Source organism: Penicillium cinerascens (assembly GCF_028974065.1).
Source record: "Penicillium cinerascens strain IBT 15544 chromosome Unknown scaffold_4_segment0_segment0, whole genome shotgun sequence".
Taxonomy (NCBI): Eukaryota; Fungi; Ascomycota; class Eurotiomycetes; order Eurotiales; family Aspergillaceae; genus Penicillium; species Penicillium cinerascens.
Window position 1 is genome coordinate 2,431,499 of NW_026695297.1, and position 25,435 is coordinate 2,456,933.

Here is a 25,435-nt window from a genome sequence, read left to right on the forward strand (position 1 = left end):
ATTTATTTTATTTCATCCTGGTACATCTTGAAGACACCAATATGACTCGAACCGGCCCCTATATCGAGACGGACGCCATCGTCATCGGTGGTGGCTTTGGAGGATGCAACTCTCTGTACAAGCTGCGCAACTTGGGATTATCCGTGAAACTCATCGAGGCCGGTGGTGCCTTCGGTGGCGTCTGGTACTGGAACCGCTATCCTGGAGCTCGCGTTGATACTGAGATGCCCTCATATCAGTTCAACATTCCTGCCGTCTATAAAAGGTGGAACTGGTCTGAGCGATTCCCCGGCGACGAGGAACTGCGCCGATACTTCAAACATGTCGATGACGTGCTTGGTCTCAGTGAGGATACCTTTTTCAACACGATTGTCACACGTGTGCAGTACGATACCACTTTGCGCCGGTGGGTTGTGCTCACCAATACCGGACTCACTGCCCGCTGCAAGTATCTCGTCGCTGCGACCGGATCGTCGTATAAGAAGCACAGTCCTCAATTCAACGGACTGGATAAGTATGCGGGACGGCTTGTGCACTCTGCCGATTATCCCGAGTCCTTGGACGTGAAGGGAAAGCGCGTCGGCATTGTCGGCAACGGTGCCTCGGGCCTTCAAATCGTGCAGAACCTCGCCAAAGAGGACTGTGAACTAAAAGTGTTCATCCGGACACCTTGCTTTGCAATCCCCATGAAGCAGCGCAACATCCTGCCCGACGAAGCCGAGATGATGAAGGGCTATTACGACGGCATCTTCGACCGCTGCTACAAATCCACCAGTGGTTTCCCGCATAACACTCGCTTCCAGTCGGCGCTCCAGGCCAGCCCCAAAGAGCGAAAAGAATTGTTCGACGAACTCTGGGCCCGTGGTGGATACAGCTTCCTTGTTTCCAGTTACTACGATTTCCTGTTGAACGAAGAAGCAAACTCGATTTTCTACGACTACTGGGCTCAGCAAGTGCGCGCTCGCATGACGGATCAGAAGAAGATGGATCTGGTTGCTCCGCTGAAACAGTACATGCTGGTAGGAACGAAGCGCCCTAGTTTGGAACAAGACTACTACGAGATGATTGACCAGCCCAACGTGGCTTTGCACGATCTGAAAAAGTCTCCCATCATCGAATTCGATTCCACTGGCATCGTGACGGGTAATGGTGAGACCACAGAGCACCACGATCTGGACATCATGATCTTGGCCACGGGCTACGATGCTGTCACTGGCAGTATCCTGGACCTGGGTATCACCGACAAGAATCAAATTCCTCTGTCCGAAAAGTGGAAGAACGGCGTCTTGACCAATCTGGGCATTATGATCCCCGATGTTCCTAATCTCTTCATGGTCTACGGACCCCAGGCCCCGACATCCCTGGCGAACGGGCCGCCTTTCATCGAGATGGAAGTTGACTGGATCTGCAAAGCCATCCAGAAATTGCAAACGGAGGGACTCGAGTCCGTTGAGACTACACAAGAGGCTGCCGAGAGGTGGAAAGAGCATGTTGTTTCCGTCAGCCAGCACACACTTTATCCCAAGACTGATTCGTGGTATATGGGTGCCAATATTCCTGGCAAGAGAAGGGAACCTCTCATTTATCTTGGTGGTATGCCGCGTTGGTGGCAACAGTGCACGGATGCTTTGGAGCAATGGGAGGGATTTCACACTTCATCTTGAAAAAGAAGCCTTCTACGTTCTTTTTATCTCAGACTGTGGAAATTGATTAGATATATAAGGACAGTCATGTATATTGCCACAATTGTTATTTCTTTGGGCTTCATTCTGAGTAAATCTATTTTAGCCCTGTCATTGATTCGAGACATGACGTTAAGTTGTGCCTACTTGTTCACTTTCGACGTGATACAGAGTTGGTCACCTCGACGTACTATTATGTTTCAAGATCATAGGTTTAATCTTTGGATAGTAGTGGTCCTTGACAATTGCTAGACCTGGGAATTCATCAGATGACCAATTATGTATCTCTGGGATACCATATTACATATCAAAGAAGTGCAAGCGCATTTGGGGGGCTGCCAACAGCTCCAGGTACATTCAGCGGTGCTGAAGTCAGAAGGAAAGTGTACTTCTGGTTTCCCTTGCAATGCGTGGCTAAAGTTTTGAGATACCAAAGCTCTCCGAGCGGCATGCCAAAAAGACTCAAGCACCATTGGTGAAGAACAAGCTGCGTCAATGGCTTCGTTTCCCCATCGACGATAGGGGGCATAGCCTCGACCGCAACATTGTCGCTGGCAATGGCAGCAAAGTGCTGGTTCCACAGCCAGCGGGCCATCTCTTTGGTACCGTCGACACCGCAGTAACTATAAGTCGACAAGGCAGAGGTTTGCTCGTCGGGAGTCATCTGGCCCAGTGCCTCGGTGACTCCGAATCGGATGATTAGGATATCGCCCTGTCGGAAGGTGACTCCCTGGTAGGCTGCAACTGCTTCGATGTCGGCAATTCCAATGCGAAAACCACTGAATGGGTCGTACTTGAGTCCTTCGGCATCCGCGTATGACTTGAAGTCGATGAGAACACCTCGTCCAGCAACGCAGCCACGGTCGTGCCAGTCTCGGTGATGTTAGCATAATGATAGGCACAGAGTGTCGGGTGCTTACTCACGGTCAAGGGTGGGAAGCTTTTGAGAACCTTTGGTAGGATTTTGCATGTCCTTCACGGTAGGGGTGACTCCGTTGTACGTCTTTCCAGTTGGAAGATGCATGAAGTGACCTGTTAGATAATTAGCTGTTGTTCAAAGTCGCACGTGGATCAGACATACAGAGACTATCCCACTGGCTGCTGGCCTGAGTATTGAATTCGACCTATTTGCCATTAACCGCCATGCCAGGCAAAACATTGTGCTTCATTTACCTCGTCATCAAATCCATAGTGCAAGTTTGCATGCGGGTCTTCAAGCTTCACGACCGTGTGATTGAGGCTCTTTCGAAAGAATCCAGGGATTTTGATGCTCCCGATAGGCCAGCTATTCCGTGGTTAGCATGTTGCCGCGTGGAGAAGAGACCAGTCTAACTTGAGTGAAATCGAGATACCGTGACGAACTTCCTCCGCAGCGGCCTTGACCACATCGGGCGTTAGTAGATTCAGTGTCCCGTAGACATCTTTTTGGCCATCTTGGTCGAAGATACCCCACGCACAACCCTGGGGCACGCCCTCAACGGGCGGCAAGTCATCAAAGTCGGGCAATGAGAGAGTCATGAGTGAGAATCGTTTCAAGTGAACAATAGTGGTATGGCCGTCGCACCGTCTGCGCAACCTGGATGTTTCCCGTCTTAGTCGGGAAGCTGCGATGTACCAAGGCACCGGCTGTTGGATATCGTAACCGGCAATCTACAGCGAGCTGTCAGGTTCTGTTGTTCGAAAGATTGGGGAATGTGGATCATCCAGGGCCTCGCCGTTGCCTACCTAATGCGCTGTTCCCCGCCCGCCTGTGGAGCCCGCGACGAGCCGAATCGCTCGGCAGCGAAAGACGGTGTCTTCCGTAAACTCAATCGCAAATGAAATCCGGAGCCTCGGATTGTGTATGGATGAAGGAAGCGGAAGAAGTAAATGAGTGCCGAGAGAAGAAGGCTCGGCACTGAACAGCCGCGAGGTTGAAGATAAAATGCTTGCGTGGGATTTCAGGCAACTACGCAAACACGTTTCTATCACTTGATTCTCCCACTTGCTAGCAGCGATGCCTCTCAGCTACGATCCGGAATTTCTTAAGGAAGCAGCACCAGTGCTGCAACAGCTCGCACAGGCTGAGCGTGCGCCACTTCATGATGTCGCGACCAGACGATCCATGATGGCCGCCTTGACGAGACCTTTGCCTGCAATGCCCGATGGCGTTGAGAATCTCGTTCACCGAGTCCCCACTACCAATGGTCACGAAGTGGCGGTCTATCACTTCCGTCCGATGCAAGAGCCTCGTGACGGTGGTGAACCGGCTATCGTTCATATCCACGGCGGAGGATACTTTTCACTGAGCGCCGAACAATGCTCCGTGCCGCATGTTGGGTCGGTACAACGAACCGGGGTGCAGATCCTCACTATCGATTATCGATTGTCCCCAGAGCATCCGTACCCCACACCCCTGAACGATTGCTGGACAGCACTCGAATGGGTTTATGCAAACGCAGAGCGGCTATCCATCGATCATTCGCGCATTGCACTCATGGGCGAAAGTGCAGGCGGTGGGTTAGCGGCTGCCTTGACGCTTCGAGCTCGAGACCGTGCACTGTCGCCGCCGATTGCGAAGCAGATTCTGGTGTACCCGATGTTGGACGATCGGACAACGACCAATCATGCGGGTGAACTGGCATTCTGGAACGAAGTGGACAACATCACCGGATGGACGGCATACCTGGGTTCTGACGCAGGGTCCGACTGGATCGACGCATATGCTGCGCCTGCTCGGGTTGAAAGCGTCGAAGGGCTTCCTCCGCTATACATAGACTGTCCACAGTTGGACATTTTTGTACACGAAAGCTTGGAATATGCAAAACGCTTTGTGGAGGCTAATATCCCCACAGAATGCCATGTTTATCCCGGCTGCCCACATGGATTTGAGGCATTTGCGCCACTCTCGAAGGTGGTACAGCAGGCCATTGCTAATCGAGACAAGGCCGCGATGAACTTTTGAAGGCGGCTGGACGTGCATGTGGAAATCTTATACATCAGTGAGAAATAAATCTGCTATATTCAGTCGTGGGAAAGTTCCATGGGTCGAGAAATACATAGGAAAACCACGAAGAGATTACAAGTCGGTTACTTTGAAAACGCAATAGACAAATTAATAGCTCGACATATTTAAGGAGAACTCCCTGTCTAAGATAACGGAGTACTGAGCTGGTTTACTAGCGAGAGAAGTAGAGGTTCCAAAATATACCTGGCTCGGATAAACGAGAGAGGACCGTCGGTGCTTGGCGGATGAAGTCATGGACGGAGATTGTAACAGCCGGGGCCGAGTGGGCCTGGCGTATAAGAGGCGTGCCCTCCCCGGGAAACCTTCGTCTCTACCCCAGCATTTTATTTTTATTTTAGCAATGGCATCCACTCCGAGACCCAATCCTGACATCGTTCACAGTCTCATTCAAGACCGCGTGGCCCTCGTTACCGGCGCTGCTCGAGGAATCGGCTTTGCAACAGCAGCTCTTCTTGCGCAGCATGGTGCGCGTGTAGTCCTTGTTGATTTGCGGGAAGAAGATCTGAAAAAGGCATGTGCCACAATTGGCAAGCAGGCGACATGGCAAGTCTGCGACGTGAACAACTGGGACCAACAATTGGCTTTGTTCGATCACGTCAAGAAGACGGTGGGATCTATCAGCCTGATGGTCTGCAATGCGGCTGTCAACCCGGAAGTCGCTCTCTTGCAGACCCACGACGTGGAAAAGCATGCGCGGATGAACTCGCAAGTCCGACACAATTACCTGGCAGATGAGCGCAGCATACAAGGGGATACTCTTGAGAAACCATCCACCCAGCTCATCGATATCAATGTCAATTCCGTCATCTTTGGACTGAAATTGGGCATCCACCACATGAAACAGCACGGTGGGGGCCGTATCGTGGTCATTGGATCTGCCGCATCCTACGTTCCGGTTTCCTCGCAGCCGCTGTATACAGCTAGTAAGCACGCCGTACTGGGATTGTGTCGGGCCACGTCTCAGATCAGCGAGGTGGTGGACTCGGGGATCTCGATATCTTGGATTGCTCCTTGGTTGACCTTAACTCCTATGGTGGAAGGTCTTCAGGCGGCAACTAGCCCCGACACCCTCAAGAGCTCACCGGAGGACGTTGCGTGGGGAGTTATTGCTGCTGCGGCTGCTGAGAATCCTACTGGCAAGGGCTACTGGGTGCAAGGACAGGCGATCAGTGAAGTGGAGGGCGCTTACGGTGAACTGGCAGGGAAATTGATCCTTCCGGAGAACCGGTTTTAGTTGAACAGAGTTGACGCAAATGACATTTTTGTTTGTGGTTTGTGTATCATTTCATATCGATTTTAAGCTGAAGTATTGAAGTGGCATGAAACAATGTTCCAAAATGCGAGGTTGTGTTGTCAACCCCGCCCTCGGTGGTCGAGCAAATCGGTAACGTACCGACTATGACACGCTTCCGCCATTCCTGGGACTGGTTAGGCGAGCGTGACTACCTCCACCATCGTGCCCTTGCCTTGCAAAAGTTAGTGCAACTCCGTTCGCCTCGATCTGTATCGATCAGGCCGGAATCGAGGCCAGATCGACCCACAGCGGGGCTTGGCGATTGCTTGTTCGCCCGTCAAGATTCAATCTGCCAGCCTCCCGAGGTTGGGGGCATTGCGTAGTCTTGCGGTGCTCTATTCATAGCTCACCAGGTCAGCAGAAAAGGCTGGGACCTTGCTAGGAGATCTGCAAATCTCGTAGCGTCCAATGCTAGGCAAGTATGGAAACCCTGTACCCCGTGACACGTCCGTCGCTGCGAAGTATAGGATTTGAATGACTTCAGAAGGTCTTCCCCAGCCCCTTTTCCTGACGATTCTGTGTCTGTTGCTTACATGCATGGTCGGCGCCATGCTGCATCCATGGGGTGTTTTACCTCGGAGATGTGCATCCCTCCCGAGTCTGCTTCCCAACCTCCACGAATACTTGAGGGTAGCCCCTGGAATAATCCGGCAACTTTACCCATGGACCAGTAGAAAAATCACTCAAGGTAATCCACACGTGCGCTCATTTTGTCAACAATGCCAGTCAAATTCCGTCGAACCACAACTGCCTCATACTGTAAGTAGCTCACAAGCGCTGGCCCCTGCGTCTGTGGTAGAACTCGGCCCTCCACAAACCCAGAAAAACCAAGAACGCGACAATCCTTCCTCGTTTGCCGCCGAACCCCTCGAAAAATGTAAGCTCGTATTGCAGAAGATTAGCCTCACCCTTGCCATATAGGGATGGCCGGTTTCCTTCCCCCAGCCGTCTCGATGTCTAGCATACTTCTATTGCTCAGGGTATCGTCATTCTAGATGTGGACTTTCGGGATTTGAGTATCGAGCACAAGCATTGCAGTACGGACTGGCGATTGTGTGCCTTCAATGAAGCATATGCAAGATCCATCCCCATCAGCCTCTCTAAATATAGATCTAGGGAACAAAACCAGGCGCGTCCCAATCTGGCGATTCCGGATGCGGGGTGCGATCTCCGTCAGCTGACTTTTGCTTTCCTGTTTTCCCCGTTTCTTCCTCATTTCTTTTCAACCACCTGTGAACTCATCATTTCCTTCTTTGCATGCCAGTTTGGCGTTTGCCTTGCCATAAGGCCGTTGACCCTCAACGGGTCTTACTCCCCCCGCGCTAAGGCCGATTTAGGTCTGGAGGCTGAGACACAACTCTTGTTTTCGGTCTCTCTAATCTCGTAGGATTTGCCTCCGCTTGCGGCTCCCATCGATGCAGTTCCCCGAGTCCGGATCGACCGAAAGGTCCAGCCAAGATGCCGCAATCAACCGTGGCGAAGCCCTCAGGCGTCTGGAGATGAACGAACCTGCAGTAGACCACGCGCCTTCCGTACTTCATTCGCCGTCGTCGATACTGCCCTCGCTCCAGATCCGAACCGACTTGCCCAGTATTCGTCCGACCAGCTCGAATCGCGATTCCGATCCATTAGCCTCCCTCAGCGTATCCTCCGGAAGCATCCTGCAGCGGACTCCCAGTCTGCGCGCGCTTATCGCCCCTCCCATCTCGAGTGCGGGCTCTTTATCACCCGCCTCGTTTATGTCCTCGCCCCAGCTGAATGCTATGGGCGATATCACTCCTCTGCCATCTCCCATCGGCGGATCATCACCGTGGCGGCGCGGAGACCTGCCGTCTCTATCTCGCACATCGTCCGCTGCATCGCGAAGCGCATCTAGTTTGCGCCTGAGCGATTCTTCGCAGATGCTGAGTCCACCAGTGTCACGCTCTCGCGGGAAAACATACAACGGGCTTGACGGTATGGGGGAGAATTCACCAGTGCCGGGCCAACTTCGCCACGACTCACCCACAAAACATGTGCGCAACCGCAGTCTCAGCGACTATGCACCGCCTGGCCGAACGAGTCTGCCTCGTCCGATTGCCGTTTCCGGTGCAGCTGCTCATGGTATCGCTCCGTCGTCAAGTACGGACTCGAAATCAGCCGGCCTCCACCGCGAACAATACTTGGCCGTGCGTCGAGGTATCGCCCTGCCTACTGTTCGCCCTCCGAGCCCGCCTCGCAGTAGTGGCAGTGGATATTGGGACAGTGACACGGAACAGGTCACTCAACATCCCGTGCCGTTCTCGGCCTCCGATGAAATCTATTCGGTGAAATCGATTCGCACACAGCAAGCCCGAATGTACCGAAAGCTTCGCGTGCTGGGTCAGGGCACCTTCAGCAAGGTCTGCCTGGCCGCACGCGTGGAGCAAATGGTGCAGACACCATTATCGCCTGACGTCGACGGTCGTGGTGAGACTGCCGCGCCTGCTGCCACTCAGAAGCTAGTCGCGGTCAAAATTATCGAGCATGGCCCAGCCGGGGGTGCAGATGAGGAACGACTTGAGATATCTTTGAAGCGCGAAGTCGATATTCTAAAGTCGGTGAACCACCCGTCTTTGGTTCAACTCAAGGCATTCGGAAGCGATGAGAAGCGCGCCTTGCTTGTTCTGGACTATTGTCCCGGTGGTGATCTGTTTGAGTTTGCAACCTCTGGCGGTCAACCGATTTCGCCTGGCTTGATTCAACGTATCTTCGCCGAGTTAGTCGATGCCGTGCGCTATCTTCATTCTCGTTACATTGTTCACCGGGACATCAAATTAGAGAGTGAGATTTCTTCCTTGGAGGGATGAAACGTTGCTAATCCCATGACAGATGTTCTGCTCACCATGCCCTCCCACGCCCTGGAGGATGTGACAGATTGGCGTACTTACGACCGTGCAGTAGTTGTTCTCAGCGATCTGGGACTGTCAAGACGCATCCCCGAACCACCTGAGTGTCCGCTGTTGAAGACTAGATGCGGTAGCGAAGATTATGCGGCACCGGAGATTCTTATGGGACAATCGTATGATGGCCGTGCGACCGACGCGTGGGCCCTTGGCGTGCTTCTGTACGCCATCATGGAGAACCGTCTGCCATTCGACGTGCTTCCCGGCACTCGTGGTGACCCAGCTAAACTCAGGGCCCGCACACCGCATCGCATTGCCCGTTGCGAGTGGAGCTGGTACCGATACGCCAACGAAGACGAAGAGTGGGATCCTGAAAAGGGGCAAGGTCTCGATGGTGCCCGTGACTGCGTGGAGGGTCTACTCAAGCGCAACACCAAGCGCAAGTCACTCGATGAGATTGCTGCCTTGCCTTGGGTATGCGATGCCATTGATGTCCCTGCCGGCCTCAAACGAGGCGATAAAGAAGTGCCGTAGAGCTGGCCTCGCGCGCATGTTTGCCGTCTTTCTTCTTTTTTCCCCCTCTCCTTACTATTTCCATCTTACCCTTTTCACCACACAACCACTTCTATCCATACATATTCCCCTTCTTTCTATCTTTATTCCCCTTTACTTCTTTATGATGAGGCATGTTGACATGACCGTAACGGTCATCTGGGTTTCTTTCTTTCTTTCGGTGACGATTCTGGCTAGAGCAACTATTATACCCTTTTTTAACCTTTCATATGCACCTATACGTACCGGATTTTCCCTAGCTTGCGGGCTTTCCTATTTTACCTGCCGCCGCTTTGGTGATGGCGCTCAGGCTCAGGCTTAGTGAGTAGATCTCATTGCGGACTCAGGCCCAGTGATCATGCCCAGTCTTAGGTAAATCTATTTAAGCGCCTTTCACTTAAATACTCAATTCTATGTCCCACTGTTTATTTTGGCACTACCTCTGACCTCTGTATAGTACTGCATATGACGATGGGCAGGAAAAACTTCTTTGCTTAGCGCGACAAGAGGCATCGCCTATAGCACGAAAGGAATGGTTATGTCCCTGGAACCTATAGAAAAGATAACTCAATTTAACAGAAAGTCAAAAAGATTGCAATAACGAACAGTCTATACCAAGCTTACGTGGACCTTTAGATGAGGTAGGTTAAGACGCTTCTAAAGCGGCAACTTTATCGAAACAAAAGGCTGGCCTTGCCTAGCTTCGCTACAAACCTATTAAATAGGTTTAGATACTCCATAGGCTACACCCTCAGGCAGCCGCCTAAGCAGCCGATCAAGCGTTTTTACCCCTAAAACACCAGCGACCGTCGCCGAATTACTTAAACAAGGAGCGTCAATCCAGGCTTTCCTAAAACGACGCTCAAATAGCCCCCCATCGCCCTCGCAGACCGCGTTAAACCAGCTTATCAAGGGCTGCCAGCTCGCTATGCAGAATGGTATATTACTTAAGCAAGAAGTTAAGGAATTCCGCCCTGCCAACGCAGCGCAGAAGCAAAAGCGCGCACGGGTTAATAGACGCATAGCCTACGAAGCTGGTATGTCAGTGCAGGAAGCTCAGGAGTATTTACAAGCCCATGAGCCTATTATACAGCCTACGGCACCGTCTCTAGCAGCACCCAGCCAGCCTATTCAGCAGGCGGTAGCACCAGCGCAACGACGTCAGTTTACGTGTTCTTTATGTAATCAGGTTGGGCATAGGGCAAATCAATGTAATCAGAGATAATTTGGTAAATATAAAGGCGTTTTGGTTGAAAAGACTAGATATAAAATAAAAGTAGGTGGTTAGGTGGCCGGGTGGCTTGGGTGGCCGGGTGGCTTGTGAATTACGCTATTCCAATATCCAATCGTTTTCGTCTGTTGCCGACCTTTCCTACGGACAACAACTCCTCTTTACGCCTGCTCCGCAACAACAGTACAGCAATCGCAGTTGATCATAGCTCGAAGAGAACATGGCAACCGAACAAACAAAAATGTCGTCGTCGTTATCTACTTCATCCGACTCGTCCGACTACCCTCCACGTCTCCATCCCAATTATACACGGGCCTTGTGGGTCAGCATCGCACTTCAAGCAATAGGATCCTGGAGCTGCGCCCTTGCGACACGCAAATGGGAAACTGCGCCTCTCTGGGTGAACCTTATGTTCTGGCCAGCTTCCATCTCCACGACAATCTTGGGCGCAATGCATGTGCGTGACTTAATATCGGACTGGAGGGATGCGATGCGGTGGATATTGTTCACGCTTACTGTGATCGCATTCGCGTTGCTCTACCGTCAGGTAGCATTATACTATCTTGATAAACCGGAGTGACACTAGTTAGTCCTGGGTTGGAGATAACGTCCGAAACGGACCTGTGGAAGCTCAAGGACAGGCCGCAGCGGATTACATCGGGCCCTATACATAGGAGCCCAGCCTGGTATATTGACCACACGCGATGCAAATCGGTCAATTATAGCCAGGAAGGAGGAAGAAATAGCCAAGGATAAGCGGATGCTGGCTAGGCAGTTTAAGAAAGTGCATAGCTTCGAACCCGCATAGAGATCGGAGGATAGTATTCAAAGAGCGATTATATGCGCGAGAGAGAGGTGAGAGAGGTAGGAGAGCTATTTTTTAGTGATAATTAGCTAGATGGTTAGTAAATTTGACGGTTTCTCTACAAAGTGACGGGGATCCCGCAGTGACGGGGATTAGGTGTCGGAACGAACCAGACTATGGAGACCGAATTATTGGATAATCCGATGTAACTAACGTAATTCCCGGCCGACCTGGCCACCCGGCCGTCCTGGCCACCCCATCCAAAACCGCGTCTTCCTACCTACCTACCTACTTCAACCACCTATTATGCCACCAAAACGCTCTGAATCTTCGCAGAAATTAGCCAATCAGGAGGGCAAGATCTTATTAGCCCTTAATGATATTAAAAATGGCCGCATCAAATCTCTCCGCGCAGTAGCGAAGCTATACGCAATACCGCGTTCAACACTACAAACGCGCGCCCACGGCCAAACCTCACGCGCTGAGAAACGCCCATCTGGTCATAAATTGACCCAATACGAAGAGGATTCGCTTACTAGGTGGATTATCTCTATGGATACGCGTGGAGCAGCGCCTAGGCCATCTACTGTGCGAGATATGGCTAATATCCTACTTACTGCGCGCGGCGAGACCCCTCCGCCTAGTGTAGGCAAAAATTGGCCATCAACCTTTATTCAACGGCGCGATGAGCTTCGCACACGCTTCTCAAGAAGATATGACTACCAGCGCGCCCTAAACGAAGACCCGAAATCGCTACGACAGTGGTTTGCGACTGTACAACGCGTTATCGATGAGAACGGTATACAATCGGAGGATATCTACAACTTTGATGAGACAGGATTTGCAATGGGTCTTATTTCAGCGCAGAAGGTGGTTACGCGGGCAGAATACTACGGTCGGCGATCTATTCTGCAGCCAGGAAATCGCGAATGGGTTACTGCTATCGAAGCAATCTACGCGGATGGTTATTCGCTACCGCTATGCGTGATCTTTAAGGGCCAAGTTGCTATTACGGGTTGGTTTGATAACCTACCAAGAGACTGGCGAATCGAGGTCTCAAATAACGGCTGGACTACCGATAAGATTGGCCTACGGTGGCTACAAAAACTCTTTATTCCAGCGACTACTACCCATACGCGAGGCAAATATCGTCTATTGATTCTTGATGGCCACGGAAGCCATCTTACACCCCAATTCGACCGAATCTGCGCAGAAAACGATATTATATCGCTTTGTATGCCTGCGCATTCTTCGCATCTTCTACAACCGCTTAATGTTGGGTGTTTTGCTATACTTAAACGCGCGTACGGTCGCTTCGTAAGCGATCTTGCGCGTGTAGGCTATAACCATATCGACAAGTTTGATTTCTTGGACGATTACCAACGCGCGCGGCTAGAAGCCTTTCAACCAAATACTATTCGAAATAGCTTCGTAGCTACTAGTCTAGTGCCAATCGATCCAGAAAGGGTGCTTTCAAAACTTAATATCTCACTCCGAACGCCTACACCACCGGGTAGTCGACTAAGCAGCAGATCGAGCCAATTCACCCCAAAAACGCCAAAAACTGTTATTCAGCTCCAAAAGCAAGCTTCGATGCTTAAGGATCTACTAAAGCAACGGTCAACTAGCCCTCCGAGCCCATCAAAAACTATACTAGATCAGATTATCAAAGGCCACTACATATCGCTACACAACACTGCGCTACTAGCGCAAGAAAATGCGAATCTACGCGCAGCGAACGAGAAGAAACGACAAAAACGCAATCGGTCAACTAGGCAGATACCCTGTGAAGATGGCCTATGGGTCGAAGAGGGCCTACAGCTAGCTCAGCAGCTAAACCAACCAGTTGAAGGTATTAGGTTAGCATCGCATGCGCAGGGCGATCTGCCTAATTAGCCAGATCAGCCAGCCAAAAGGGCTCCGCCAAGGTGTAGCGGGTGCGGGGTGATTGGGCATAAGATCAATCGTTGTAATAATCACTAGTTTTATATCAATTAATCCGTTTTGGTTGAGATATGCCGATTTAAAATCTTCTAATGGGGGTGGGTGGCCGGGACGGGCGGGTGGCCAGGTCGGCCGGGAATTACGTTAATTATTTCTTATGTAATCAGAACCCCCCATAAATTGCCAGATTCAGGGGTATAGCAATAAAGAGTTCTTTTCACCGCTGATTGACCCTTATATTACGTGCTCTGACAGGGTTGGCGGTCGACTTTCATTTGGCGTTGCGCCTAATCACATCCGTTCACCTCACAATGGCTTTGTCGTCTACGACCTCCATTAGCGGCTCGAACTCTGGACTTCAGATAGGGCAAAATTATGGTCCTATCACCGCAAATTTTAATCCCACCACCGGTAGGTGTTGAAAATACCATGTTAGCCGAATTCGCACTAATATCTATGTACTGTCTCAGAGCAGTTTGAGATATCGGCAAATCGAGCATGCCTGCGGGATTTGCAGACGACCAATCCTCGCCATGACAAGGATCGTATCGAGAAGGACAAGGGTGGGCTACTCAAAGACGCATATTGCTGGATTCTTGAACATGCTGATTTCAAACAATGGCGCTCTCAGGAGCAATGTCAGTTGCTCTGGGTAAAAGGGGACCCTGGGAAGGGTAAAACGATGCTCCTGTGCGGAATTATCGACGAGCTGTTGATCGCTTCTGACTCTGCTGTCGTGTCGTTCTTTTTCTGCCAGGCTACCGACGTACGGTTAAACCACGCGACTGCAGTCCTTCGCGGCCTTATCTTCATGCTAGTTGAGCAGCAGCCATCTCTCGTCTCTTATATACGGCGCCAGTACGATAAGGCTGGAAAGCAGACTTTTGAAGATGTTAATGCGTGGGAAGCTCTGTCAGAAATCCTCACCGGTATCCTCAAGGATCTGAGGTTACAGACCACCTATTTAATCATCGATGCTCTCGACGAATGTACTACGGGCCTAAATCGACTCCTTGACCTCCTTGCTCAGAAATCATCAGTATACCCACATATCAAATGGATCGTCTCGAGCCGTAACTGGCCAGCTATTGAAGGGACTCTCGACGCGGTAAAGCAAAAAACAAAGCTTTGGCTTGAATTAAATGAGAAGTCTGTCTCAAAGGCTGTCGCCGCTTTTATCCACTACAAAGTTCAGAAATTGAGTGAACAAAAAAAATATACTAATGAGATCTGCGATGCTGTTTCCCGACACTTGTTGTCAAACGCACATGGAACCTTTCTCTGGGTAGCCTTGGTGTGCAAGGCACTCGCCGATGTCCCTCGGAGACACGTCCAAAAGAAGTTGAAAGAATTCCCTTCGGGCCTTGATGAGCTTTATCGGCGTATGCTAGGTCAAATCGACGATTCAGATGATGCTGAACTTTGCAAGTCGCTTCTGAGCGTTATCACGACCGTTTACCGACCTATCACGTTGGATGAATTACCGTTTTGTATGGACTTGCCTGAAGAAGTCGTGGACGATTTAGATCTAGCAGAGATTGTAGGGCTTTGTGGTTCTTTCCTCACATTGCGGGGACGCACGATCTCTCTTGTTCATCAGTCGGCCAAGGACTTTCTGCTTCGAGACGCGGTTCATGAAGTTTTTCCGCACGGAAAAGATGGAGTACACGATTTTATTGCCTTAAAGTCGTTGCAAGCTATGTCTGGTGCGCTACGATGCGACATCTACAGCCTCTTTCACCCTGGATACCCAATCCACATGGTTAAGCAGCCGGATCCAGACCCGCTAGTTGCCCTACGGTACGCTTGTGTCTACTGGGTTGATCACTTCAGCGCGTGCTCTCTGACAAATGTCACAGACAAATTTCTCCAACATAGCGGCCCAATCATGAATTTCTTGTGTCGGGACTACCTCCACTGGCTCGAGGCGCTTAGTCTCTTAAGAAGTTTACCAGAGGGAGTAGCTTCAATGCTGAAGCTCGAGAGTTTCTCAATGGTCCGTTCTCCTAGATGCGACCACGAGAGTATATTAACAGGATCGTTTTAGAGAACAACGGAGAACTCACGGCTGATCGATAGAGTTCGAGATGCATCTCGATTTATCCTATACCATAAAGCAGTGATTGAGGATAGACCGCTTCAAGTATACGCTTCGTGCTTGATATTTAGCCCCGCCGGCAGCCTAACTAGAAAACAATTCCGGGCAAAGGAACCGGCTTGGGTAATTGCGAAGCCAGCCATGCCAGATGATTGGAGCGCTTGCCTCCAGACCCTTGAGGGTCATAGCAAGCGGGTCAACTCAGTCATATTTTCCCATGATTCGAAACTCCTCGCCTCAGGTTCGGACGATGGCATGATCAAGGTGTGGAATGCTGATAGCGGCGAATGCCTCCAGACCTTCGAGGGTCATAACGACTCGGTCAACTCGGTCACCTTTTCGAATGATTCAAGGCTCCTCGCCTCGGCTTCAGTTGATCAGACGATCAAGGTGTGGGAAACCAGCAATGGTGAATGCCTCCAGACCCTCAAAGGTCATAGTGAGTGGGTCAACTTTGTTACCTTCTCTCATGACTCGAAGCTTCTTGCCTCAGCTTCAGGCATCTACGCATATGATCCGTTCGATGATGATTTTGGCAGCGACTGCCTAAACTCTCTCGGGGGCTATAGCGGCTCAGTTAACTCGGTCGATTTCTCTCATAATTCGAAGCTCCTCTCATCAGCTTCAGAAAATAACACATTAAAGTTGTGGGATACTAATAGCGGCCACTGCCTCTATACCTTAAAGGGTCATAGCAAGCGGGTCAACTCAGTAACATTTACCTATGATTCGAATGTCCTCGCCTCAGGTTCAGACGATGGCATAGTCAAAGTATGGGATGCCAATAGCGGCGAATGCCTCCAGACCCTAAAGGGCCATAGCGGCTTAGTTACCTCAGTCACCTTCTCCCATGATTCGACGCTCCTCGCCTCGGCTTCATACGATTGCACGGTCAAAGTATGGGATACGAGCAGCGGCGAATGCCTCCAGACCTTAAAGGGCCATAGCGACTCGGTCCGCTCAGTCAACTTCTCCTATGATTCGAAGCTCCTCGCCTCGGCTTCATACGATTACACGGTCAAAGTGTGGGATACCAGCAGCGGTACTTGTCTCCAAACCCTCGATGGTTATGGTCACTCGGTCTCGTTGGTCGTCTTCTCCTATGATTCCAAGCTCCTCGCCTTGCTTTCAGACAGTCGCACGGTCAAATTGTGGGATACTAGCAGTGGAAGTTGCCTCCAGACCCTAAAGGGCCATAGCGACTCGGTCCGCTCAGTCACCTTCTCCTATGATTCGAAGCTCCTCGCCTCGGCTTCATACGATTGCACGGTCAAAGTATGGGATACGAGCAGCGGCGAATGCCTCCAGACCCCAAATGGCCATAGCGACTTGGTCCGCTCAGTCACCTTCTCCTATGATTCGAAAATCCTAGTCTCCCTCTCAGATGATAGCACGACCAAGGTGTGGGATGTCAACAACGGTGAATGCCGTCAAGGGCTCGATATTGGAAAACTCGCCTTTCCGATACCAGTTGATATCACCAACTTATATCTTAAAACTGATAATGGCAGTATTTGTCTTTCTTTAGCTGCGGGTATAGAACCGACTAGCTCCGAGCCCTCATCGCCACGATTTGATGCATTTAGTATAAGTAGTGATCGTACTTGGATCACTTGGAACTCGGAGAATTTACTTTGGTTGCCACCGGAGTACCGCCCTAACACTGTTGCAGTGTCACTGTCGACAATATGTCTTGGCTGTGCTTCGGGACGAGTATTGTTCCTGAAACTCAATTCCTCAATATTACAACATGTCTTGACTAGCACTGAATGTCTTTGAGATAAAGCATTATCCCCACGAATTCTGCGTAGATCTTCTCCATGCTTCATCGTTCCTGGGAGGTACCTCTTCGCCCCAGGAGTATGATGCCGCTACGTTCTCTAAGAGACCAAAATAATGGGGTTTTCACTCTTGCAGCCTATCTTATGGGGAGTTCTACCATTTGCTTTGCTTTGCCAGATTTCTCTTTGTAAATTTTCAATGCACGAATTAGTCAAATGCAGCCCAACACTGTGTCAAATGGCAAAAAAATACAGATATGTCGGATCTATAAGATATCCATCATCAATCTGGTGATTCAACCTATGCTCAACGTTAGCAAACAAAAAAGCGCCATGGTTCTCGCGATAGTTTCTTGGATGGCCATAGCATGAGTCGTGATATAGCAGGGCGGACAATTCTTACAATAGAGTCGGAATGGTCGGAACCTAAATTCTTGTTGACACTCACTCGCGCCCAAAAATATTTGCTCAGCGCTGTCGTGAAGTTGTGGCGCCAAGCAGCGAACTGAAGCAGTCAGTGACCAGATCTGGCCCCATCAAGCGAAGGGCAAACGTTAGCCGTACTCGGCCGATGACAATTGCCTGTTGATGAAGTTGGAGGAGGAGAAGAGGCTGACATGGAGCGAAATCATGGCACATTTTCCTGGCCGCAAAGTTCATCTTTGCAGGTACTATGCTACCAAGTTAAAGAGTCGGTCCACTACTTAATCTTGGCCGAGAACCGAGAAGTACAAATAAATATTATCAAGAAGTCGCCCACGAATAGGAAGTCGCCCTCCACTAGGTGACTGTGGCGAGCTCTTACAGGACAACCTTCAGGTTTTGGCTTTTCCCCTAGTCATGCTTATTATCTAAAACAATTCCGGTACTGTCGTTGAGGCTTCAAGACCTCCCTCGTAAAAGCACAGTACTCAGTAGTTAATCTTTTCTTGCTGCTTATCGTGCGCACAGTCATCTTTCGTTTCTAGACATTCAGGTTTCGTGCCATTTTGTAACGGTATAGGGGTTGGTTGCTTCTTGTCGGAGTCAATGATGCTTGAATTGGGAGGACGGTGTGGCGAGGGTGGTTATTTTTGATCAAGAATAATACATAGCGGTACAGTTCTTATCCGTTCGTATTTCACAGTTCAATACTGAAACAGGATTCAAGCTATGGAGCTAACCTGGCTTAGGGATTATCATCATGTGATTAGGGTTTGAAAGGGCATCTATATATCTGCGGCATGGAAGCCGATGTTGGGAGCTTCTGTATCCTATGATGGAAGAACACGCTTTCCTCTTTTCGGGGCAATCGATACATAGAGAGCAGCTCATTGGCCAAGGCCCCACCCCGACTCCGAGTCCTCACCTCTCCGACTCTCGACACTCCGACTCTCGACACTCCGACTCTCGACACTCCGACTCTCGACACTCCGACTCTCGACACTCCGTGGGTTTCATGCAGGCCATGTTCATATGTGTTTTCCATTTTTTCCATTCCCAATTTTGACTCATTTCAGTAACGTGAGTGAAAAATCACGATGCGCCGGCATAACGGTCTTCTGTCTTCGTGCGAGCCCTGCCGCCGATCCAAGCTCCGCTGTGACCACCTCGTGCCCACATGTGGACGGTGTCGCCGCACGCGCAAGGCAGCCGCCTGCGTGTATAGGCCGAATCCAACAAGGACCGCATCATCGACGACAGAAAGTGCTACCGTAGAGACGTCTCCAACGTCTGAAGCCGTGCACTTGACGCAGATGTCAGTTCCGCAACCGCAACCAATTGCGAGCTCGCCACACGCATTACGAGACCACTATATCAAGATCTGGAGTCATCGACTAGCCCTGAACTCCACTCCGAGCTTTCTAGGTTTAACGAGCTTTTCGGCAGTTTACAGTGAGAATGAGGCTAGTCTGAAGCAATACGAGTCTATATCGCCTCTACGGCTACCGGAACTCAATCCGCCCGGCGCACAGAATACTACCTTTGCGGTCGACCACCGCCAGATAAAGCTTGGTGCAGAATTGCTATCATTGTTTTTTGATGATTTTGCATTATACCGCCGGACTGCCATCGCTTGCGAAAAAGGAAATAACTCTGGTTTCATGGCTTTGCCGACCATGGTTACTATCTGCAATGCCGTTGAGGGGATGTACAGTAGTATACCGAATCACCTGAACTCACAATCATGGCTACTAGTGCTCTCTCGGCGGTTATTTGAGGGAACCATGGGCCAACTCGTCACGCACGCGGAGATGACACTCGACGAGTATCTCGTTGCCCTCGCGGGCCGCTGGGAAGCTATTGGACTAATTCTCACACTACCCGGAAAATACGCCTCTCGCACAGCAGTCGACGATCCACTCTTCCATGGTTTAGCCTTCTCTGCCACCGATCACAAAAATCTAGGAATCCTAGCCACTGCTGGTGGCGACTTATGTCTACAATTCTGCGAGAGTGTGGGCGTGATAAGCGACCCTCTTGGCTGGTTGTTGCTGCGACATATACATCTCCTGACCTTGGTCTGCGGCGACCACGGTGAGTTATCTTAGACGTTAGGAGAAGGGCAGATAATAGCTAATGTGTAGACTACCGGCCACGGAAACGTCTTGCGGAGCTCTCGACGCTCCTTTTCGCTATGGGCTATCACCAGCTTGACACCAGCGATCATATACCATTTTTCCTTATCGAAGGGCGTAAGCGACTTATAGTGCTCGCCTATGCCTGTGATAAGGATTTGGCAACATTTCTCGGCTGTCCGCCTCTGATTGCTTATCGCTTCTGTCGCATCCAGCTTCCCTTAGACCTCAAACCCGCCGAAATAATCGCCAAGCCAGCTATACGCGAAGTTGCAATCAGCAAACTAGATACTAAAGGTTGGAACGTTAAGGAATCTATTAACGGGGTCACATGGAGCCGGGTGGCCTTCCTACTAGGCCACGTCCGCGAGCTTGTGCTAGAACTCTCTCTTGATTGCCAAGATCCTGATGTTCTACAAAGAGCTGAGTATGCCTTCTTCTAATCGCCCTACTGCGATAGCTTGCTGATTTTCTTCTACTTGTTCTAGTAAAATAGTTTTATTGTCGCAGCAGGTGCGCAGAGATCTGCCATCCTACCTACAGTGGGACGACAGCACCGAAACTGCTCTGCGTATGAAGAACACTCTTCCTATCTATATTCATCTTGAATTACTGTATAGCAACTTTCTTCTACAGCGGATACTGGTGAAGCGGTCATCGACCGAGTCCGAGACTCTTGTTAGCCTTGCGCACCAGATTCTCAAAGGAATGCTTACCCAGATTGCCATTGGTCAACGACGTGGGAATTTCTGTAGCGACCTTGGATGGACGGTATTCTCGCCTTCATTTATTTACGCCCTCGATGGGGCATTAGTCACATACTGACGAGGATCTAGATCCCCTATTTTGGCCTCCCCTCAGCCGGAATTCTTTCTATCGAAGTCCTACGCCAGACGCAGAACGCCCGCCCGTGGCCGAGCGAGAGATGCTTTTCCCGCTCGGAGGTAATTCAGAACCTCAGCAATCTCGTCTCGCACATTCAGTACATCGTCCTACCGCAGAAGGGAAATTACGAGATCTGCCAACAAGCCCGCAAGGTCATCTCTTATATTTTGGACTACGTGCTCGCCGCGCCAGCTAATGCCAACCCATCGATTCGTGCAGTATCGAATGTGATTCCTTCAGACTGGCTCGATGAAGAGTGGTTGAATGATGGGACGGACTTTATAAAGTGGATTGACGGGTCCAATTGGTATGAGTAACTGTCATTTCGGGTGATTCACCTGTGTACTAGCGATGCTTCTGCCACCCGATTGTCAGTATTAATCATTATCATAAATTTAACCGCGGGGCTTGATGCTCTTAGAACCTTGCCAGAGTAGCTTCAAGGAAAACTTAGCCATCCTTTACACGTATACCTTTTGGCCAAAAAAATAGTCAACTATGTTGGTCTAACTGTGATCATTTTTGCATCTTCTCATTTTAATAGTATTGTTCAAACGTAGAGCCAGGGCTTGGAATGCGCGTTAACGAGATGTTGGTGCCAGACGTGGGAGTATAGCAAGGTAAACATCACCGTCCGAAATAGAGGTGCCCCGTCATCCTATAGCAGCAACAACGGAGTGAGCTGACCGGGCTGGACGAGAATACACAGCGAGCAAAATTGGATTGGACCATTATCAAAGCCGGTAGAAGAGCTTGTCCACCGTTAGCTTGCGTCTCATATCTTTGAGCGAGATTAAATCACCGCTTTTGGCATTTCTTTGTTTTTAATAGCCTGCATAGCTAATAAAAGGAGGCGCTCCTGTTCGATAGACTTTCGGCCTGTTTGAGAGCGATTTGGTGGCATGGTGGTCGGTAGAAACCAAAAATGACGCGTAGGACGCGAAAAGGAGGCTGTGTGGCCTAGTCGGCGGTGTGGCCCACTCGGTAGGTAGTTAACTATGTACTGTAGTTACAAATTGCCAGAACTAACGTACATAGTAGTGGAGATGGAAACTGGCAATTTTGAGGTAAAAACGATGTCTCATGGGTTTTGGGTAGGTGGAGAAAGATGATAAGGTATGGTAAGTGTTTTGAAATAAAAGTTGGTTTGGCTTCTGCCTTAGGCCACTAACGATACTGACCTGTAACCACCTGTAATCACGTCCCAGTCATTTGGCCCCCGCATTTGCCTGGGAATATATATAGCCCCCAACGCCTGCGTCATCTTTGTTTCTTTCATCCCCCCATTTGTCTTTGAGCTCAGTACGATTTTCTTTGCATCGTGATGTCTTGTATGATTCCGTTGAATTTGCGGTACTCTGCAACAGATTTGCAAAACTCAAACCATCCCTCCCATAAAGCTTGGTTCAAGAGCCTGGCTATACTGCGAGATATACAGAGAGGGGTTGATGTCACCATCGGCCGTCGCAGCTATTGTTGCGTGGATCAAGATGATCCCAAACAAGTGTTTTATCTATGGGGTGAGTCCGACTGGTTTTGTAAATTTGGTTACTATTATATCTAACTTTGACCAACTGGAGAGAATTGCGCGGACAACAAATTCAAGGCCATCAAGGCCACCTGTATATCCGAGACATCGGAATTGAGCCGATGGCTTTCACCACTTCTAGAAAGGCCACTATCCGAACAGCCTATCTGGAGACTTGACTCGCAGCTGCACATGATGCATCGATATGGCTTTCCCTACTCTTGCTTGGAGCTTGTCTTTGTTTATAACTCAAAGCGCCCTCTATGGCTCCCTGTATTCCTTGACCATTTTGCGCCCGGAGGATCAAATAGTGGCTTGCATCACGTTCCAGTGAATCGCAAAGAGACTAACTTCTTGAAACTGCCTAGTGGAGATCACGTTAGTTTCTATTGCATCGAGTGGAACACCTTCGAACGGCGTGAAGAGGTTTTTGGGGACCCGGGCTTGAGGCAAAGAATGAAGCAAATGTACAAAGAGGAACGACCGCCGATTCTCCAGGCACTTGGGAAGACGGAGGAGGAGCTTATCTGGGAAGAAGACCTCCAGGTATTTATTGACTGCACGGGACCCTCCAAGGTTCATAGGCAGTTTGTTCTTGCTATGCTAGTGGATGACAAATATTTAGGATTGGATAAGAAAAGGAAATTGTCATGTGTGATCTTATAGCTAATAGCTAGTTTGAGAACATGAATTGCAGCCTAGGGCCTCCAAGGGTGTTGGTGCTAATCGGTCTCTCTGATAGTCTGAAAGGGGACACGACCTAACGAGAGGTAGTATGAATTTGTGTCTCTTGGGTTCCGAGTGATCTCGCAACGCCAGAGTGCCATTCATAGTTAGATAGATATGCGGCCGCCGCAAAGTAATTGTAGTTATCAGCGTTTAGAATTGCTTGCTGACGCTGGGTTCGTCCCTTTTGAACATTCTGGAAATTATAGCCAAGGTCATCGTCTATTTAGAGAAGATTAGCATGGTTCCCTTTTTGTGAATGAGAGTCGTTGGGAACAAAAATTGGGTGATATCAATACGCACTTGTTCTAGAGAGTTGATGAGTCATCTCGTGGAGCAAAGTTGCCCCAGGACTCTGGTAATTGTCCAGATGAGCGGTCCCATCGGTCGGAATATTCCCCGTTAGTTGGGTCAGGTCTGCCTTCCACACATTTCTGGTGACTTTGTCCCAAACCTCTGAGCAAAAGTAGATGATTCGTTTTGAGTCCATGGTTTCTGCTTCTGGCGCTTCATTTGTATGTTTAACACCCTTGCACGGTCCGTCCTCACTCCATCCTTTACTTGCGACATAATACCACGTCGATTGGATTTTCCAGCGTTTTTCTTTATCTGCTTCACTTTCGTCGGGGTTCTCAGGTGGTGCGGGGTTCATCTTCGGCCCTCCCTGGTCGTACCAGGTGTAGTCGGCGAATGCCCGCCTTCCGTAACCACCATTAAGGCCAGCTAGCATATATCAATCAGCAAGTACCAAGAGATTCACCATCATGGTAGGAACCACATACCGACTTCTTTAATGGGCGTATCTTTGGTATAAGGGATGTAGTTTGTTTGCAGCGTGTTGACCTTTTTGGTCCACGAATCGCCGCAGGCGAATCGCCATTTAGAGTTGCCTCCGCTTGTGATATATTTTTGAATGTCTTTAAAGTTTTCTGCGTTCCGAAAAATGTCGTTAGCATCATTTGCATGGTAATAGTCAACGTTGATTCTTGAACTCATTGAAGGCTGTCGAATAAGAGTAGAGAACAGAACAGGATAGGGTATCTTGAGTCTGACCTTTCACGGTAGTCATAGCAGCAATAGAATCATTATCGAGCTTCAAATACTTCAACGGACTCTTCTTAAAACTCGAGCCGAATTCAGCGCCAAAGATTTGCCGTGCAAGCAGAAGGATCCGTTCTCTATTTTTCCCTTGATTATTTGAATTGGTTCGCTCCAAGATAGTTGGATCTCTGAGAATGAGGTCGATGGCGTTGATTGCAGCATCAACCAACTTTTGCACTTCGGGTGCCATCGCGTTGACCTTCGGCAGTATATCGTCACACTCGCCGCCCATTTTGTCGTCTTTCGTGAGGACTTTGTATATATTTGATGTTTCCACGGCACCTATTACGGGGCCAAACCAGCCCAGGAATACGATGACCATGCATAGAAAGGACGGCCATCGAGATGATAGAATCATCATTGCTGATCAAGAAGACTTGTTCAACTGGGGGTCAAGACCGAAAGTAAGAGAGCAATAAGCTAGCAGGTGATAGATGATGCCTGAGAGGTATATCACAGAGGGAGATCACTCATAATAAGAAGATCTCACGACGTATAAAGAAAACGAAGGACAATGGCCAAGGGAGCCCCGGAATTTACATAAAAATACGACCCTCCAGCAGACGTGGCCGAACTGTCAATTACTGGACACTAGGAGACAATTTTATGCCTGGAGCCACTCTTCGCCCCATACGAGAATTTCTTCCGTAATAGACGACTTTGTCGTCATGGCCCCATGGCGATAAGTTGGTGACATTCCTCCAAAGAGCAGCTTCCCAAATCTATCGATAGGCAGACATCCATGCAAATGAGGCATTTTCACGAACTTCCGAGGACGAACATGTGATATTGGGGCTGAATAGAGCTGTTCTGCCCGGAAAGATGAGGTCTTGAAACCGGACAAGGGAATCCTTCCCGTTTCTCGATGATGCTGTACCAAACATTTGCCATTTTGGTCATGTTGAGAATTGCATTTTCAAGGATATTCGTCATCTGGCCCCTATCGGCCCCTTTACATAGCACCCAGGTTGTGTACTAAGCCTTGCGGACTCACTCAAACGGGATACTAAGGCGTTTCTGATAGATGGAGTCACCGCTCGGGATTTGCCAATAGATTCTAGCCCCAGGTTCGTAAACCGCTGGCCCCGCCCCCAAGGGGGCCGGATAAGAGACCCATGCACTCCTCATCCATGTAGCCTGATCAATTTGGTTTTCGTGGCGTCATTTCATTTCTACTCAACTACACAAGCCGATTGGTCAAGGCAACGAAAGGCGTCCCTGAATTATCGCCCCCATCGTGATATGTCTTTACTATGTGGGGGCGCTGCACGGACATTTTCGCGTCTTCCTTGCGGGATCGATTGTACAACCCCATAACCTAGACAGCAGGAAGCTACGATACAAGCATTTTTGCCGCGTCATTTGGGGCCTACGTTTCA

The 25,435-nt window shown here is 49.8% G+C and overlaps 8 protein-coding genes across 8 annotated transcripts; 6 read left to right on the plus strand and 2 right to left on the minus strand.

Annotated features, from left to right (window-relative positions):
* Positions 1-41: 41 nt before the first annotated feature.
* On the plus strand, positions 42-1,664 carry N7498_008897 (flavin-containing monooxygenase; the record flags this gene model as incomplete). The annotated part of the gene is made up of 1 exon (XM_058455959.1): positions 42-1,664. The coding sequence occupies one exon, from the start codon at positions 42-44 to the stop codon at positions 1,662-1,664; it is 1,623 nt and encodes a 540-aa protein (XP_058305947.1).
* Positions 1,665-1,989: 325 nt separating this feature from the next.
* Positions 1,990-3,200, minus strand: N7498_008898 (cyclase; the record flags this gene model as incomplete). The annotated part of the gene is made up of 5 exons (XM_058455960.1): positions 1,990-2,555; positions 2,607-2,714; positions 2,764-2,806; positions 2,856-2,967; positions 3,016-3,200. The coding sequence occupies 5 exons, from the start codon at positions 3,198-3,200 to the stop codon at positions 1,990-1,992; spliced, it is 1,014 nt and encodes a 337-aa protein (XP_058305948.1).
* A 478-nt stretch (positions 3,201-3,678) lies between these two features.
* Positions 3,679-4,626, plus strand: N7498_008899 (alpha/beta hydrolase; the record flags this gene model as incomplete). Its single annotated transcript, XM_058455961.1, has 1 exon — positions 3,679-4,626. One exon carries the CDS (start codon positions 3,679-3,681, stop codon positions 4,624-4,626), a length of 948 nt encoding a protein of 315 aa, XP_058305949.1.
* A 403-nt stretch (positions 4,627-5,029) lies between these two features.
* Positions 5,030-5,923, plus strand: N7498_008900 (uncharacterized protein; the record flags this gene model as incomplete). The annotated part of the gene is made up of 1 exon (XM_058455962.1): positions 5,030-5,923. The coding sequence occupies one exon, from the start codon at positions 5,030-5,032 to the stop codon at positions 5,921-5,923; it is 894 nt and encodes a 297-aa protein (XP_058305950.1).
* Positions 5,924-7,398: 1,475 nt separating this feature from the next.
* N7498_008901 (putative protein kinase) lies at positions 7,399-9,381 on the plus strand (the record flags this gene model as incomplete). The annotated part of the gene is made up of 2 exons (XM_058455963.1): positions 7,399-8,785; positions 8,834-9,381. 2 exons carry the CDS (start codon positions 7,399-7,401, stop codon positions 9,379-9,381), a joined length of 1,935 nt encoding a protein of 644 aa, XP_058305951.1.
* Positions 9,382-13,690: 4,309 nt separating this feature from the next.
* N7498_008902 (uncharacterized protein) lies at positions 13,691-17,005 on the plus strand (the record flags this gene model as incomplete). Its single annotated transcript, XM_058455964.1, has 4 exons — positions 13,691-13,790; positions 13,850-15,179; positions 15,549-16,897; positions 16,989-17,005. 4 exons carry the CDS (start codon positions 13,691-13,693, stop codon positions 17,003-17,005), a joined length of 2,796 nt encoding a protein of 931 aa, XP_058305952.1.
* A 1,773-nt stretch (positions 17,006-18,778) lies between these two features.
* On the plus strand, positions 18,779-21,018 carry N7498_008903 (uncharacterized protein; the record flags this gene model as incomplete). The annotated part of the gene is made up of 4 exons (XM_058455965.1): positions 18,779-19,775; positions 19,826-20,243; positions 20,305-20,587; positions 20,653-21,018. 4 exons carry the CDS (start codon positions 18,779-18,781, stop codon positions 21,016-21,018), a joined length of 2,064 nt encoding a protein of 687 aa, XP_058305953.1.
* A 1,971-nt stretch (positions 21,019-22,989) lies between these two features.
* Positions 22,990-24,288, minus strand: N7498_008904 (Metalloprotease; the record flags this gene model as incomplete). The annotated part of the gene is made up of 4 exons (XM_058455966.1): positions 22,990-23,177; positions 23,259-23,678; positions 23,738-23,884; positions 24,009-24,288. 4 exons carry the CDS (start codon positions 24,286-24,288, stop codon positions 22,990-22,992), a joined length of 1,035 nt encoding a protein of 344 aa, XP_058305954.1.
* Positions 24,289-25,435: the final 1,147 nt, after the last annotated feature.